Source organism: Acromyrmex echinatior, chromosome 11 (genome assembly GCF_024713525.1).
Source record: "Acromyrmex echinatior isolate Ae372 chromosome 11, ASM2471352v2, whole genome shotgun sequence".
Classification (NCBI taxonomy): domain Eukaryota; kingdom Metazoa; phylum Arthropoda; class Insecta; order Hymenoptera; family Formicidae; genus Acromyrmex; species Acromyrmex echinatior.
The window spans coordinates 1,515,300-1,532,880 of record NC_141862.1 but is presented as its reverse complement, the minus strand read 5'-3'; the positions used below and the strand labels follow the sequence as shown (position 1 = coordinate 1,532,880).

General features: G+C 41.2%; 2 protein-coding genes across 3 annotated transcripts in view; one reads left to right on the top strand and one right to left on the bottom strand.

The window, feature by feature from the left end:
- The window catches only part of LOC105152417 (uncharacterized), a 274,163-nt gene that overhangs the window by 36,651 nt on the left and 219,931 nt on the right, over window positions 1–17,581 (top strand). The window lies entirely within an intron of this gene.
- LOC105144973 (sulfotransferase 1C4) overlaps window positions 13,580–17,581 on the bottom strand; it is a 74,067-nt gene continuing 70,065 nt past the window's right edge. For both annotated transcript variants that reach the window (XM_087411561.1, XM_087411562.1), the window contains exon 6: window positions 13,580–15,295. In XM_087411561.1, the coding sequence (XP_087267687.1) occupies window positions 15,017–15,295 (279 nt within the window). In that variant the 3' untranslated portion in view covers window positions 13,580–15,016. The remainder of the gene's footprint in view (window positions 15,296–17,581) is intronic.

The window sequence follows — 17,581 nt, the reverse complement described above, 5'->3', positions numbered from 1 at the left end:
CACCGGCAGCTCCTATCATCGCTGCAACGAGCCCGTCGCCCTCATCGATCACAGTCACACGCGATTGGTCACTGGATCTCCTGGCAGAAGCCTCTAACCATCTCGCGATAAGCCTCCTGTCGACATTTACCCTTATTGGCTTCGAGACTTCTATGAGGGAATTTGTCTTGAAGATGTTGATTCATAAAACGGATTCCTTCGGCTGAGGTGGCCTCAGCGCGAGCTATAAGACGGACTTCCTCCGCTGGCCATCTGACCTTTACGCGATCAACATCCACAGCGCTGTTTGCCTCTATTGGGTGGGCACGAACAATGTGTACCCCCAGGCCACGCATGGTCCGGAATGCTCGCCGCCCGCAGTGCTTGCAGGTCACTGACGGTTCTTGGCTGCCATGCTCAGCCTGACTGCCCTCTTCAGCCACTTTGTGTGATGTACCTCTAGGAGGCATCAAAATTGCGCGCAGATCCAGCTACGTTTTCCTCTGGCGCCTCCACATTCGCATTTCTATCACGCAGTGCCCGGGCCATCCGAGAACCCGGGCGTGAGGTATCTCTATTTGTCCTAACCATTATTAACTATATGTAGGGGAGCAAACAGATTGATAACCGAGAGTTCCCCAAATAGCCGTGACCTTTCTTGGCCCCACAATTCACCATGGACGTCGGCATTTGAGCTAAAAGCCCTTAGGGGCGCACATCGCCACAACACCATCTTGCGCAAGCGCAGGGGCCCAGGAACACCATATGAAAGTAGGCGTGTAACTTGAACGAGAGAGACTTAATGGACCTGCTAGGAGATCTGTATTGCGCGTCATCGTCTCTGCTATGATTATCTATATTTGGGCGAACCCGCTCCAACCCCGGACCCAAAGAATCCCCAAAAGGGAGGTATCAAGGATCCAGGAGAGCGAGAAATACCGAGAGCTAAAATGTCGGGCGTCGTTGCTTTCCGCAGCATATTATTTTTGGAAATAGCGGCGGCGTGTTCCCTTAAGAGAGTCATAGTTACTTTAGCCATTTACCCGCGCTTACTTGAATTTCTTCACGTTGACATTCAGAGCACTGGGCAGAAATCATCATTGCGTCAACACCCTTGAGGGCAATGCTTTGTTTTAATTAGACAGTCAGATTCCCCTTGTCCGTGCCAATTCTGAGCTGAGCGTTGAATAGCGGCCGAAGAGGACGACCACGACGGCTCGCGCCGCCACGGAAGCCTCTCAGCAAGGAAGATCCGTGGGAGGCCAAGGTACGGACCGAACTCGGATCCCGGAACCGGCACGAGAACACCGGAACGTTCACCTCGCCCGGGTCCGGCACGTCAGCCAGACTCGCTTTCCGACCAAGCCCGACACGCCCCGCTCCTCAGAACCAATCCTTATTCCGAAGTTACGGATTCAATTTGTCGACTTTCCTTACCTACATTAGTCTATCGATTAGAGGCTCTTTACCTTGGAGATGTGCTGCGGATATGGGTACGAGCCGGCGCGACACCTCTACGTGGCCCTCTCCTGGATTTTCAAGGTCCGAGGGGAAGATCCGGACTCAGCCGCAACTGCGGTGCTCTTCGCGTTCCAAACCCTATCTCCCTGCTAGAGGTTTCCAGGGAACTCTTATACAGAAAAGAAAACTTTCCGGATCTCCCGACGATGTTTCCAGGTCATTTTGGGTTACCCCGACCGCATTTCCAGACAGCAAGGCAACACTCTCGTTGCAAACAGACGCCTCAGACAAAGCAATCAGTGTGGTATTGCAATAGTACAGCAACGGATTTTTACAGCCACTTAGTTTCTTTTCAAGAAAGCTCACGCCTACGCAAACAAAATATAGCGTATATGATAGAGAATTATTAGCTATCTATGCAGCTATTAAACATTTTCGATATATGCTAGAAGAACGAAATTTTCACATTATCACAGATCATAAACCCCTCGTGTATTATGCATTCAAGAGGAAATCAGATCAAATGTCGCCAAGACAAACCCGCCAACTATTCTTCATTTCGAAGTTCACAACTGATGTACGTCACGTTTCAGGCGCCGAAAACATTGTAGCAAATGCATTATCTCATGACACTATCATGATGCCAATTAGTCTCGATATGCAAGAGATTGCATCAAAAGCTCAAGCCTCGGACGAATTGCAACAACTAAAGCAATTTATATCAATGTCTCTGAGGTTCAAAACTTTATTTATCTCGAAAACAGCATCTAACATTTATTGTGACACTTCAGAAGAAGAGATCAGATCATACATTCCTGGATCATTATCCAGGAAGACGAGTTAGTGCATCAAATATTTCATCCAAGCGGTAGAGCAATTTATCGGTAAATTGCACAAAAATTTGCGCGTCCTTCCATGGCTAAAGACATTAAAGGTATAATTATACCACGCCTACCAAATATCAGTACCAGGTACCCGTTTTGAGCACATACATATCGATATCGTCGATTCTCTACTTCCATCCAAAGGTTTCAAATATTTATTAACAATGATTGACTGATTTACTCCTTGGCTGGAAGCCATTTCATTACAGGATTGTACTGCAGATACAGTGACAAAGATGTTTTTCACCCACTGGATAACCTGATTTGGAGCTCCACGCCTAATCATAACTGATCAGGGCTCGCAATTCGAAGCGCAGCTGTTCAACGCATTAACCAAACTCGTCGGTTCTAAATGTTGTCATACAACTGCATACCGTCCAGGATCTAATGGCATCATCGAACGATGGCATCACTCTTTAAAAATTGCATTAATATGCCACGGTGAAACTTAATGGACTGATATACTGTCAGTAGTATTACTCGGATTAAGAACTTAGTTCAAAAAATATCTCGGTACTTCTGTGCGGAATTAGTTTACGGCATTACGCTCAAAGTACCGGGTGAGGTTTTCTTTTTTGAAGAAATGCCTAGCATTGTGACTCGCGAATTTTCATCGAGGATTTCCGCGTAATTATGCAAAAGATACGACCTAGACCAACCTCTCATCACATTAGATCTAAGTTATTTTTTTATTTTTTATAATGATCTGTATAACTGCTCTCACGTCTTCCTCACAGTAGAAAATAATAGGCGTTCCCTGGATCAACCGTATACCGAACCGCATAAAGTATTAGAGCGCATTTCGAACAAAGTCTTTGCTATAGATGTCGACGGCAGATGTATCAATGCCACTGTCGATAAACTTAAGCCCGTTTATTTAATAATTCAAGACTCAGAAACTACTCCGTCCACTGCGTCCACCAACTAACATTCCAGTGCAATGTGAACCAAAGACATATTCTGGTCCAGCAAGCGAAAGACTGTTGGATTTAAGGATTAATTCGCGCAATATTACATTAAGCGATCAATAAGCATAAGTTTCTGTTTGTTTCATTTAATTTTATTTTCTGTTATTTTCATTCTAGCGATAATTTAATCAGTATTTCTTTCCTTAACGTTTACATTTAGAGGGGAGTACTATGATGTTGCAAATGTTAGTTGCGACTCTCGAGTCAATTCTTTTTCCGGTTTTCCTCTCTCTCTCTCTCTTTCTCTCTCTCTCTCTCTCTCTCTCTCTCTCTCCCTCTCTCCCTCTCTCCCTCTCTCCCTCTCTTTCCCTCCCTCCCCCCCTTCTCTCTCTAAAGGTTCTGCGGACCTTTTGTAAGCCTCAGCGATAGATTTTAAGTTAATGCTCGGTAAGATTAATCATCATTTTATGTTTATTGCGAGATTAGTATTGATTTTACTGCTCATGTCGTTAGGTAATTACTCGCGTCGTCAGATAAACCTATGCCTATGTTGTAGATTTTTTAGTTTCTCGTATTCTATTCCAGTAATGCGATACCAATATCCAAGCTGTCGTAACGCATGCAATTACGTTTCTACTCTTTCGATCTATTCCAAATATTCATCTGAGTTTATATTAAACCACCTTATGGCTTGTAAGTCAAAAACAAATGAGTAACATTTCTTTGTGAATTTAGTGATTTCCCGCCAATCTTCCTTCGCCATTAGTTAGCCGTTGCCCAGACATGTTCGGTGCCACATTGGGTGCAGCAGCCACAACATAGCTACAACATAGCCACACATAGCCACGCGTCCATGTGCCGGAGCGCGTTCATGTTGTCGTCCATTACGTTGAATTGAGTTGTATCGAGAGATTAATGAAGTTTGTGTATCAATAAAGCATTTAAGCATTTTAAGCAGAAAGGTATTCTTTCATAGAAATCTACACAATACAAAACAAAAAGAATATTATTTATAGGACTCATTTTATTTATATTATTTATATTTATAATTCTATCTTTTGCTAAAATATAAAATAAATATTTCATATTTTTTTATGAATAGATAAATATAGGTATGTTCTTTCTAAATAAAATAAAATATTTGAATATTCAATTGATTTGTTGTATCTTCTTAATTTGTTAGCAGATTATTACACATTGCGAAAAGGAACATGAGCAATAGAGAGAAGTTTAAAAAAGCTATAAAACTGGTAAAACTTTTATTTCACGATGTATTTTAATATTTCTGTTGTGTCGAAAATTGGAGATGGAAACTCGGTGTATTCGATTGGTGAAACTCGATGGAATTGTATTTTCATAAATTTTATGTTTTGAAGCATACTTTGAAAATGAGCGCATAATGTTCTACTCTGAAAAGAGGGAGTTACAGATGAAAATTAATTCAGTTTAGAAATGCGCCAGATTATAGTACGTTGAAATCTATGAGAGCGAACTCTTACTGTTAGTAAATCGTTGTAAATATGAATCAAGATTTCATTCAAGTAGAGCACGATCTGTTGAAGCGATTCCAACAAATTGCTTCCTTGAAGGAATGTTTCGCATGGATAGAAGAGTGCAATGAATAATGATTTATTAAACAGCTTGAAGAATGCAATCATGTCAAGCGCGGCTCTCCACTGGATACAAACAATCTCTAATCGTTACAATTGCACGACTCGAGAGTACAAAGATTCAATTAGGAAGACGATTTCTGCATTTTGGTGGTGATTACACGAGCACTAGCAATAACACTGACAATAACGTGGAAAGATCTTTTGTTTGGCGAGAGATCGATGCAGCGTTAAAATACAGTTTGTACGAATTAAACTATATTATCCTTATGTATCCAAGAATTGATGCATCGAATCCCAATCATTTTACGTAAACCTCATCTCCTCTCTTGCGCAATATTTTCTCCACGTTCGGATAAGCCGCGCGATGTAATTCATGTTCATAGAACGCTCCAGAGATAGATTTTTCGCGACAGTCGTCCAGTAGATAGATTATAGGATCAGTATGCTGCATTTTAAACAACTTGGTGGTCCAATTTGGTGTATAACTTTTCTCGAAGACGATTTTATATTTGCTCACACGTACTGAATTACTTATTTTGAATTTCACCGGACTTGCGATCTTTACGTTGCTATATACCATGCTGTATACCAAGAGTTTTTCAGCGATCACGGAAGTAACTTCGACGGGTCGCATATCGATTGTTCGATGCTTGCGTGTTATAATTTGATACAAGTCTGCGACAGTGTATTGATTCTTATAGTTTCCGTTAAGTGTAAATATCCAATATTCCACATCATTTTTTTAATGCGCAATTGAATCGCTCGCCTTTATTATGGAGTACATTGAATAATGATTGATGTGTTTTTTCAAAAGCCTGCACGTCAGCGTTGTAAAATTCTTTTCATTAGGCACATCAGTCTGTAGAGTTTTTGAACATCTCTTGCTCTTTTGAATTATCTCAGCGATAGTTTCAGCCTCGCTTTCACTGTTACTTTTTTTTTTGTTTTACGAGGGAGGAGAAAATCTTCGCTAGCCAAGGGGGACCCCGAAGGGACACCCATCGGGGAGGGAAGACATCCAGCGATCCGCACCACTGGATGTGCCGGATTCAACCGCCCCGTGATCCCGAGGAATACACCGGAGCGGCCGCCTACCGACTAAAAACTCCCCCCTTTTGCATACTACCGCACAGACAAAAGGAGGGTATCCCGGAACCGCTTTCTTGCATATCATCAGGGTATCCCCCAATCTTTAGAGCTAGTATGCTCTTTCCCGCCATACGAGTTCACTAATACTATTCTGCAGCATAATACTGCCTCTCAAAAATACACAAAAGTGAGTAGCGACTCACTTCAACGTGAACATAAGACATTAATTAATTAACATAATTTTATACACATCTCGCTCTCAACACACAGCTATATACAGAACTATATATACAGGAATATATACAAAAATATGTACACCCGCATACGCACACCTATACACTAGCGGCGCAGAGCCACTACGGCTCTTCATCGGAGCTATGCATATACGGAGGAGAGATCAGCGCACTCCCTGGCGGATTTAATCCCCGCTCACGAGCGCGCTCATCCTCCTTCCGCCGCATACCACCTCGCAGAAGTCCGCAAAAACAGACCACGCTTCGAGAGAACGCACGATGGCCCTTACCACTGCCCGGAAGGTTCTATCAACCCCCACGATCTCCAGCAGCCCATTCCTTCGCTCCGCCCAAGCCAGACAGAAGAGAAGAGTGTGCGCTGCCGTGTCGACAGAAAAGACAGATCGGATTCCCGCCGTCGAATCTTGTATAAGTAGGATTCAAAGACCCCATGCCCCGTTAGAATCTGAGTGATACGGTAGGTGAGAGCACCGTGCGCCCTCCCCATCCAGATCCCCAAATCCTCCACAAAGGCGCCCCTTACAATAGCACCAGGGCATCCCCGAAGGCTGGTCATGTGGCGTTGCGAGCGTTAGTCGCGGCGCTGCGAGCGTTGGTCGCGGCGCTGCGAACGTTAGCTGCGGCGCTGCATGCGTCCGTCGCGGCGCTGATACGGTCGTTCTTTCCGTTACTTCTTCCGTTCACTCTCTCTGGTGTCATGACGTGAGTTTCCTTGAAAAGAAGCTGAATGGTTTGAGAAATCCGTTGCTGTGCTGTTGCAATACCGCGCCGATTGCTTTGTCTGAGGCGTCTGTTTGCAACGAGAGTGTTGCATTGCTGTCTGGAAATGCGAGCGAGGTGGCTTGAGCGAGATGTTCCTTGACTCGTTGAAAGGATTGTTTGAGCTCAGAAGCCCACTCGATTTTCGCATTGTTGTTGCGTTTACGCCCAGAAATTACCTTTAGCAATGGTGCCTGTATGCTTGCGATATCCTTTAAAAATCGGTTGTAAAAATTGTGCTAAGCTTTTTGTGCTAAGTTTCGTCCTGCGAAGCGATTAGAATATAAGTAAAAACAGAAATCGAGTCCCACGGTTACCCGATCCATGATCGTTGAAAAGTTTGAGCTGCGTTACGAAGTCCAAAGGTCATGTATGGAAATTCGAAAAGCCCGAATGGTGTGATGATAGCAGTTTTCGGAATATTTGATTCGCGAACTGGAATCTGCTGATATGCGCGTACTAGATCGATCGTGGAAAATACGGTTTTACTATGAAGGAAATATGTGCTGTCTTGAAGAAATGGAATTGAGTAACGGTCCGGAACGATTACCTCGTTGAGCTTGCGGTAATCCCCGCACGGACGCCAGTCGCTGTTCTTCTTCTTAACCAGGTGCAGTGGGCTGGCCCAAGGGCTCTTGGAAGGCCTGCATAAACCCTGTTGCATCATATATTCGAACTCTTGCTTGGCTGCTTTAAATTTCTCTGGGCAGAGTCGTCTGGCTTTGCTTGACACCGGGGGACCTGTTGTCTCGATGACATGTTCTACCCCATGTGTGGCTTGTTTGTGCGTAACCGATGCTCGGGTTATCTCTCGGGGAACTCCTTTAGCATCTCTTTGAAAGGGCAGTCGTCGGCGAAGGCTGTCAGCTTTGGTACGGTTCTGCAAACGAGCTGCGCGTTGACCATGAGGAACGTGTCGCCATCAATTAGCCGCTTGTGCCGGATGTCAGGCAGCAAATTATAACGCGCCAGAAAATCCGAGCCAATTATAAACGTGTCCACTTCGGCGATAACGAAGGGCCATTGGAAAACTCTGCGGAATCCTAAGTCGAGCCGTAGTAACTTCTGCCCATATGTAGGGATGATCGTTCCGTTCGCTGCATAGAGCACCTGCTTGCCTAAGTGCGCGAGGTCGCGCCTTGAGGCGGGTATGATCGAGACATCAGCGCCCGTGTTCATCAGGAAATTGGTGACGCGGTCTCGTACCATCAAACGGCGATTCACCACCGCCGAACCTCCTGCCGTCGGGGATAGTCCGGTTACTGATTTTCCTGCTCTGTTGACGCCGTCGGCTTCCAGCTGCATGGTTGTGTGCATTTCACTGCTCTGCCGCCGAAGCGTTGATGATACCAGCACGGCTTGCTCGTGGATTGGGACTTAGAGCGGCTTCTGCGACGAGAATTTCGCGAGGCCCGCGATCTGTCGCGCGATAAATAAGCTACCAATTTACCTCACCTGTTCAGTAAGCGCGGATATTTGCGAATCTCGAGTATTAATTTTCGTCAGCGCAACCGTTGCGACGGCCATGGCGCTAGGGGCAAGCACATCCGTTATTCGGTCCGCTAATTGCGCTAGTTCCTCAAGCTCGTGCTTGCTGGACGCTAATATTGCCTGTACCTGTTGTGGCAGGCGCTGCAGCCACAAGGATTTCAGTACCTCTTCCGATGCGCCATTTTCCCCGCATCCGGCGGAGCAATTGCGACGGGCGACGGTCACCTAGGTCGACCTCGTTTAATAGTTTGCGCAGTTTTTTATCGGCGCTGTCCGCAAAGCTTCTCATTAACCTGTCTTTGAGCACGGCGTATCTGTCCATCGCGGGCGGATTGAGTATGATATCACTGACTTCGGACAAAGAGTCGTCGTCGAGGCATTGTATCACATAATTATACCTCGTGTCGTCTACAGTTATGCCTGCGGTGAGGAATTGAGCTTTCATTTGCACGAACCAGAGGTCTGGCTTCTTTTTCCATAATGATATGGACCTAATTCCGACTCGCGAAAGCGCAGGTATCTCGATAATACGCGATGGTACGCCGCCGTCCGGATTGCGCGCAGGGGAATCACTTGAGCCACCAGGCATGTCGGCGGTTTATTTAGACGCGCGCGTAAGGTTACACAAGAGGTCACGCGCGCAAACAAAAACAAAAAACGCCGCGCGATCACGTCGGAGTCACCAGTTTGTGGCTATTGGATCACGTGCTACGCAATATGGCGCCGGTGGTTGCCAACCACGACGAAGGACAATTGGCGGGAAATCGTTAGGTTGAGAATGAGCGCTACTCACTGCTTCTGATTTTTATGCCATGAGGCGATTTAATACACACTTAATATCTAACTGACTAAATACTAAATACAAAGAGATTAGAAAGCAGAGACGTGATTGCGCGTGTAAGACGGCTCGGATACCGGCATCGTGTCGCGGAATTACAATACTAGAACTATGAAAATACACTCTAAGAAATTATCCGACGACGCTAACAATTATCATAAACATGAGCAGTTATCGGTATTGGTCTCGCGGAATACACAAAGTAATTCGGAACCTCAACTTCCGAGTTCTAACTTACTGACTATCGCAGAGACTTACACGCAGAGGTCTGTACCCGGCACGCCATGACACCAGAGAGAACGAACGGAAGAAGTAACGGAAAGAACGACCGTATCAGCGCCGCGACGGACGCATGCAGCGCCGCCACTGGCGCTCGCAGCGCCGCAGCTAACGTTCGCAGCGTCGCGACCAACGCTCGCAATGCCACAGTCAAACAGACGCTCACGCCACCTCGAAACAGAGCGGCGACGCTCCATCTCAGCCAATATTGAGCTCACCCGAGGAGCAATACCCTCGTTCCTAACTATAATCACCCGCCGCCGAAGATATGACCTTCTCAGTCGATCTGCAACTATGTCAAATGGAACCATCCCCGAGAGGACAGCCACAGACTCGTGGGAAATTGTACGATATCCACGGATGATCCTGAGGGCGAGCTGCCGCTGCAGCCTACGCACATCCCTCAGGATCCTGCGATCACCTGCCACAGTTTGCGCCCAGATCGGAGCGGCATACAAAACAACTGACATGACTGCCGTCGCATACAAACACCGCCGCCGCTCGCCAGGGCCGCCAATGTTGGCGGCAAGACGTGCCAGGGCCATCGCCATGCCCCAAGCCCTGGGCAGAAGGAGGCGGAAGTGGTCTCGGAAGGTCCACCGCGAATCCAGAGTTAGACCCAGGTATTTCACGGCAGTCCCAATCGAAACCACCTCCCCAACCCGAATAGTAGCGCCGGCACCCCCTTGGCTGAGAAAGCCGCAGCCTCAGTTTTAGCAATGGAGACCCTCAGCCCAAGGCGCTCTATAGAACGGATCACGAAGGTAGCCCCCACCTCAGCCTTCACACGCGCCTCCTCGAATGAATCAGCACATGCCACCAAAAGGTCCGCATAACATGTAACCGAACATCCGATCGGCAGTCGAAGCCTCAAAATAGAATCATATCCAACGTTCCACAGGGATTCGTTGGTCCCAACACCGAACCCTGTAGAACTCTGCATGTAATAGGCGCACGCATCAATCGATCCCTCCTATCGACATAGGATAGAACACGACCGGACAGATAACTGCCGAGGATGCATCTCAGATATCCCGGCACACCCTTTTCCTCCAAGGCCTTCCCAATGATTGGCCACGGGAGGGAGTTGAATGCGTTGGCTATGTCCAACGATACCGCCACCACTACACCTCCATCCCGTAGACCCTCGTCGACGCGCCCCCTTAAATTCCAGATCGCATCGATTGTGGAGCGATACTGGCGAAAGCCATACTGGCCGTTCGCGACACCTCCCGATGCATCCAGGAAGGCATGCAGTCTACGGACCACTACTCTCTCAAAGAGTTTCCCCGCCTCGCTTAACAGGCAAATAGGCCTATACGAGAACGGGGAAAGGTCTGACTTACCCGGCTTTTTAATAAAAACCAATCTGGCCCTTTTCCACTCATTCCACTGTTACTTGCTCAATACATCGATGACGGTGAGTATGCAGTGATAACCTCTGTTGAAATGCAAGTATGGCATCTCGACGATATCAACCTATCACAGATCATCATATTTTTTAAATCTTTGGGGTTCATGATACGTAACTTTCGAGATGACTGATATCCTAAACATCAAGAATGATCCGATCTTCGACGATCGCATCGTAAAGTTTGAGACTCACACATACAATCCGTTTGCTAATACAACATTTGGGTATAGCGACGAGATAAGAATATCCATATAGCAACAGGATTTATACATGATGCCATGTAAAAACTTTCTATATGTTGAGGGAAAACTGACGAGGAACAGAGAGATCCAAGGTACTACCGCGGTATTGGCAAATAATTAGGTCGCGTTCATGTTTGATGAAATTCGATACGAACTCAACGGTGTGGAGATTGATCGCAACAGAAGTCGGAATTATCAGTATCATCAAGAACTATGTGTCGCTGATGTATGACAAATCTTTGATTGCGCTGAACGCTGGATGGAACACTAGATCCGACACAGAGGAAGGACACTTTAATTTTTGCGTTACCGCTCAACATGCTGTTGGGCTTTTGCGAGGATTACAAATACGTGGTCGTCAACGCTCGTCACGAGTTGATATTGATAAAATCGCACAACAACAATTATCTGATTGGAGATCCGGCGACAAATCCGACGCTTGAATTGTTCAAAGTGCAGTGGCGAATGTCATACGTGTTATTGAGCGAAATAAATAAGTTGTGCTACGAGCATTAGAAAGCGTTATCTGAGCATGAGTTTTCGCTCGTGAGATTTGTATGAATATCCTCTGTTACAAAATACGACCAAACATTCATAGGCTTAGCCACTTGTATTACTAAACATATTATCAGTTGCTAAATTAAAATTATTTATAATCGAGTCATATTATTAAAAAATCGTAAATACCATATCTATTTAATAAAATCAAAAGAAAAAAAGAAAAGAGAGCGCAACGGAAGGAAGAAAGAGCACAAATAATAAGTATAGGATTGCAACGGGTGAAAGAGAGAGAAATGCATCTTACAATGGATAGGAGAGAGAAAGAGAGGACAATAGTTTAAAGAAAGAACGCAACGAGTAAAAGAAAGAAGGAACAAACCCCCTCTAACACAGACCCCGATGACGCGCTTCCCCCTTCGAACCCAGCATTTATGATTTCGTCCTCCCCATCGGCGCGACACTGGAGCCATCTGCTGGTTGCTGTATCCATGGGTTAGAATGCTTGTATCCTATTTGTATATGTACATACATAAATACATATATGTATTCTTTATTCTATTGATATCGCAAATAATACAAACAAAGACAACACAAACATATTATATAATATTATGCATTTATCTTTAAAACAGTTTTCCGAGATTTTACGCCACGCGAGTATTATGGTTATGTAGGTTTCTATGTTCCTCGCTAATTTTAAAATCTTTGCAGCAAATCGTGTCATCATGGAAGGAAGATTTTGTAACCATAATACTATTTATTAGCGAGAAAAGATTTCGCTTTTTGGTTATAAAATCTATCATCCATGAGTACATTCGTTCTGCATCAACATTTGCATGTGAAATATTTAAAACTAGTTTAGCTAACATTGCAACGTTTTCGAAGATAAATTTATCTTCATAATTTTGCACTTGAGATATTGTATGCCACATCTCATCTAATGATCATTTTAATCTAATGATCTCATTTTAAAAAGAGCTTCAACACGATCATCCTGTTAAAAAAAATGGCTAAATATCTCCACTCTTCTTCGATTAAACTCGGCTTTATTAATTCTGAAAATACTTCTATTACATTTGTTATAAGAGGTACTATTTGTCTCAATAATGCAATTGAGGGCTTCAATAATTCAAACTCGGTAAAGAGTGGATCACTATGAGGAAGTCGCTTTTTTAATTCCGACGTAGCTATTATATAAAAACGCAGGATATTATTATTGTAAAACTCTGTGATCTAATACTTTTCCTGAAATAATTTAATTTGTTCTTGACATTCACGTTCTATAAAAATCTTGTCATTTGGCAAGTAATTACGTAGATTAAATTTATCAATATCTTTGATAGGTAACCTAAGAAGGTCTGATTTTAAAGTTTTGACACTTATTTTTGATAATTTTATTACTTTCTTCGTGTAAAATAGAAATTACTACTTTTGATGACTGAAGCAATGCATTAAACGCGTTAAAAATATTTAAGACGTACTTTAGAAAATACAAGTATGCCTTTATTATAGGACATTTCAACCTTTTTAATATATCTTTAGCGAAGCCTAAGTCATCTGTGTGTACTGCATCAATAAAATACAAATTCAGAGAGTTCCAATGCTCCAAAACTCTTACTACGCAATGTTGAAGTGAAAGCCATCTTGTTGTAGAAGGTTTTAATAAATGACTTTTTTCTTCTTCACAAAATAGCTGAAATTCTTTTAAAAGTGCAGACCTTTTTGAGTTATTTGTAATATACGTAACTAAACTACGTAATAAATGCTCCACTTCTTTTGGAAGAGCTTTACTTGTTTATTTTAATGACGCCACTGCACATTGAATGACATCTCTCTCAGACGATCAATAACTGAGCATCTTCTATCCTTCTATGTTCTTTTTTGTAGCATTCATATAGCTCACTAGTCATGTAGAATGGTATTCATATCCGTTTTTATTTCAAGACTGTCATAAATAATGTCTTAAGATGCTAATGCGGTCCTTTGATTGATTCGTAATTTCTTAAGACTGTACTTATGATGGTCTTGAATATGAGTTCTGATTCTGGATGAATGGCCATTGTAGTATTACATATATACCTTTCCGCCATTCGCTATTTCTTACTATTATATAATTTAAAAACTAAGCTTTGAACAAAATTTTCACAAATATAAAATCGTCTTAGAATTAAACCAGGAATATTTTAAAGACATTTATTTTGAATTACCCTATACTATTAATATTAGTTTAACAAATATTATTTTATTAATATTAACAAATATTAATATAGTTTATAATATTAATATAGTTTATATTGTACATAATAGAGCATAATACATGAAAGTTAACAAGTTGCAAAATGGTACAGGACTTTTCGATTCAGTTTGTTCTACCTACACACAAGCGTTCTTTTACAGAATTACTAGACACCCTGTATAATTTTTATTATAATATTATCGTGTAATATATCATTAATATTCTTATAAGATAATCACTCTTCACATAATTTTGTATTATTGAGCAAGAATGCTGCTTCTATATTTTGTAAAAAAAATTTATATCAGAAGCAACAAGTGAAACTTATGCGAAAACACTTACAAGGGTACCACACGAAGTAATAACTTTTGATTTTTATGAAACTTTGTATACATTTATATATATAGATTATAAAAAAAGATAAATTTATAAATTGTCCATTGGAAAAACGGTTTAAAGAAATCACCCTTTAAGTGGCAAAGCGTTTTCCGTTTTTTCCGTTATATTTCGAAAATTCAAACTCTATTCGAAATCAAAAAAATATTTTATACAAAAGTTTTACAATAAAATTACATCTATACAATAAAATTACTTCTATACATTTACGTTAATAATATTTTTAATGAACAATTTTTTTATAATAATTAAAAAAGCTTATTTTTATTTTTCAAAAATATTATTAACGTGGATGAACAGAGACAATTTTATTGTAAAAGTTTTGTATAAAACATTTTTTGATATATCGAATAATTTTTAAGATACAACGAAAGAAGTTAAAATCCGCGTTACTTACAAGAGATGATTTTTACCTTTCAAACCGTGTTTCCGCCGCGACTAATATTTTCTAAATTTACCTTTTTATGTAACACAATATGTACAAAGTTTCATTAATATCAGAATTTATCACACTACATGTGGTTCCTTTGTTAGAAGAATGTTCAAAATATAAAAATCAGCTTTACAATTTTTTGTTATGATTTTATTAGTAATCCTATTTATTTCTAACGTAACTAAGCCAAAAATTCATAAATGATAATTACTGCTTATGTAATTGTTTGTGCAACAAATCTAACTTGGAAAAGACAAATCCGTATCTTTTAAATTATCAGCGATCCATTTGCTAAATCTTTCTTCAATTTCCGATGTAAACATTTTTTTCCAACCATCCGTTGTTCCTTGTCGAATAAATACTTCCGATGGTATCACAGTATCAGGACTTGGTTGATTCACCATAGAATTTTTACGAAAATTTTCTATTTTTAAGTGCTCCTCTAACTTGGCAATTTGTTCATCGCTGTAAGTCTTATCGAAGAACGTAGCGATCTTTTTTATGTTCCCAGGTAAATCCTATGGAAAATAGATTAAAATTAAGTATAAAATCGTAATACTTTCAATATCTAATAATTAATAACAATAGCTAATAACATATCATATTTTTATTATCAGATATATGATCTAAATTATGATGTAAGAAGAAAAGTGTATCAATATCAAGTGCAGTAATCTATGATCTTGACCAATTAGAATTAAGTTCAAATGCTCAAAAGTAATGATTGCAGGTTTGATAGAAGAAAGTTTCAGATTATGTGGATTACGTTCATTACTACCAAGCTGTATACGTTTTCTTGATCATTAAGCCTTGTGTTCACGAACCTTGGTGCTAGAACTCCAAGTTCTTGGATCCACGAATGAATAGCCAATTAACATGTTTTTACGGAAAAACAGCAAATTGATTGGCTACATATTTCTTGATCCGATAATCCGGATCGAGTTCTAACACCGTGAACACAGAGCTTAATTAGAGAATCTTATTACCTAAAGTTCGCGTTGGAATTTGTACCACATTTGAACTTTAAATGATATTATTTGTTAATTTTAAATGTTTATAATTAAAAAACTGTTATATAGTTTTAACATTTTAGTCTTAACATATTCATTATTATTTTCTTCGCGATTTTGATCTAGATTAGTTCTATTTTCCAATGTTTTTATTCTATTATTAATTGTTGAAAATATGAATTTAAGAGGATAACCATTACTTAAAAGAGTGTGAATTAAGTCAGAAATGTTTTTTTCATGAAATTTAGGATGGGATAAAAGCAAAATTCTATTAAATTGTCCAATAATTACTCCCCTTTTATGTACGAATGATTCGAAAAATAATTTAAATATCTCCCAGAATTGATAGGTTTTTTATACATATCAAAGATAATACTTCCTTCTTGTATCATTAATTTAACGTCTAGAAAATTAATGCCGTTTTCATCGCCAAAGTCAACCGTAAATTTAAGCCTTCATGATACGAGTTAAATAATTTCAGAACTCCTTCAACCTTTTCTTTATGTACAGCTAACACAATGTCATCCATAAAAATGTCAAAAATAAAAAGACGAGATAATATTATTCGCAGTAATAATTTCTTATTCTAAGTCTTGTAGAACTATTATTGGGTCATCTAAAAAGTATCCACGGTTTTTTGTCACTAGATGGTGTTGATGGTAATATATCGGGCAACACTAATCCGATTGTGTCAAACGAACGCGCGTCTGAAAGACGACAAGATTACATTTTTTGTAAACAAAGTTTGGTGATTCATCAATCGTGTCAAAAGTTATATTGGTTTGAAAATGAGTGAAATATCTGAAGAAATACGCTATGTGATGCTTTTTTACTACAAAAAAGGCAAAAACGCAGCACAAACATGCAGACAAATTTGTGAAGTTTACGGCGCGGATGCTATAAGTGAATGCAGGACGCAGGAGTGGTTTGTTCGTTCTGGAAATTTTGATGTCAAAGATCGACCTCGCTCTGGTCGGCCAGTCACTGAAAAAGTCGATGAAATTTTACAACTGGTCAAGCAAGGCATGTGAGCTGTTAGGAGATAGCCAATGCACTAAGAATCAACCATATGACAGTTTGGAATCATTTGAAAAAGGCTGGCTACGCAAAGAAACTCGATGTTTGGGTGCCACATGAATTAACGCAAAGAAATTTGATTGATCGAATTTCCATCAGCGAAACACTACTAAAATGCAACGAAATCGACCCATTTCTGAAGCAAATCATCACAGGCGATGAAAAATGGATGAAATACAAGAATATTGTTCGTAAAAGATCATGGAATAAACGCGGCGAACCACCACAAACGACTTCAAAGCCTGGATTGATGGCAAATAAGGTGATGCTGTGTGTATGGTGGGATTGGAAGGGAGTCGTCCATCATGAGGTGTTACCACATGGCCTAACAATTAATTCAGAGCTCTACTGTTCACAACTGGATAGATTACAGGAAGCAATTAAGGAAAAACGACCAGAATTGATTAACAGAAAAGGTGTTGTCTTCCATCATGACGCCAGACTACACACATCTTTGATGACGCGCCAAAAATTGAGGGAGCTTGGTTGGGAAGTTTTGATGCATCCACGTATAACCCGGACCTTGCACCGTCTGTTTCGACTACCATTTGTTTCGATCTCTGCAGAACTCTCTTGATGGAAAAACATTGGCCGACAAAAGAGCTGCCGAAAATCACTTGAAAAAGTTTTTCGCCGATAAACCACAAAAGTTCTACACGGATGGAATTATGAAATTACCCGAAAAATGGCAAAAGGTTATAGATAATAATGGCCAAT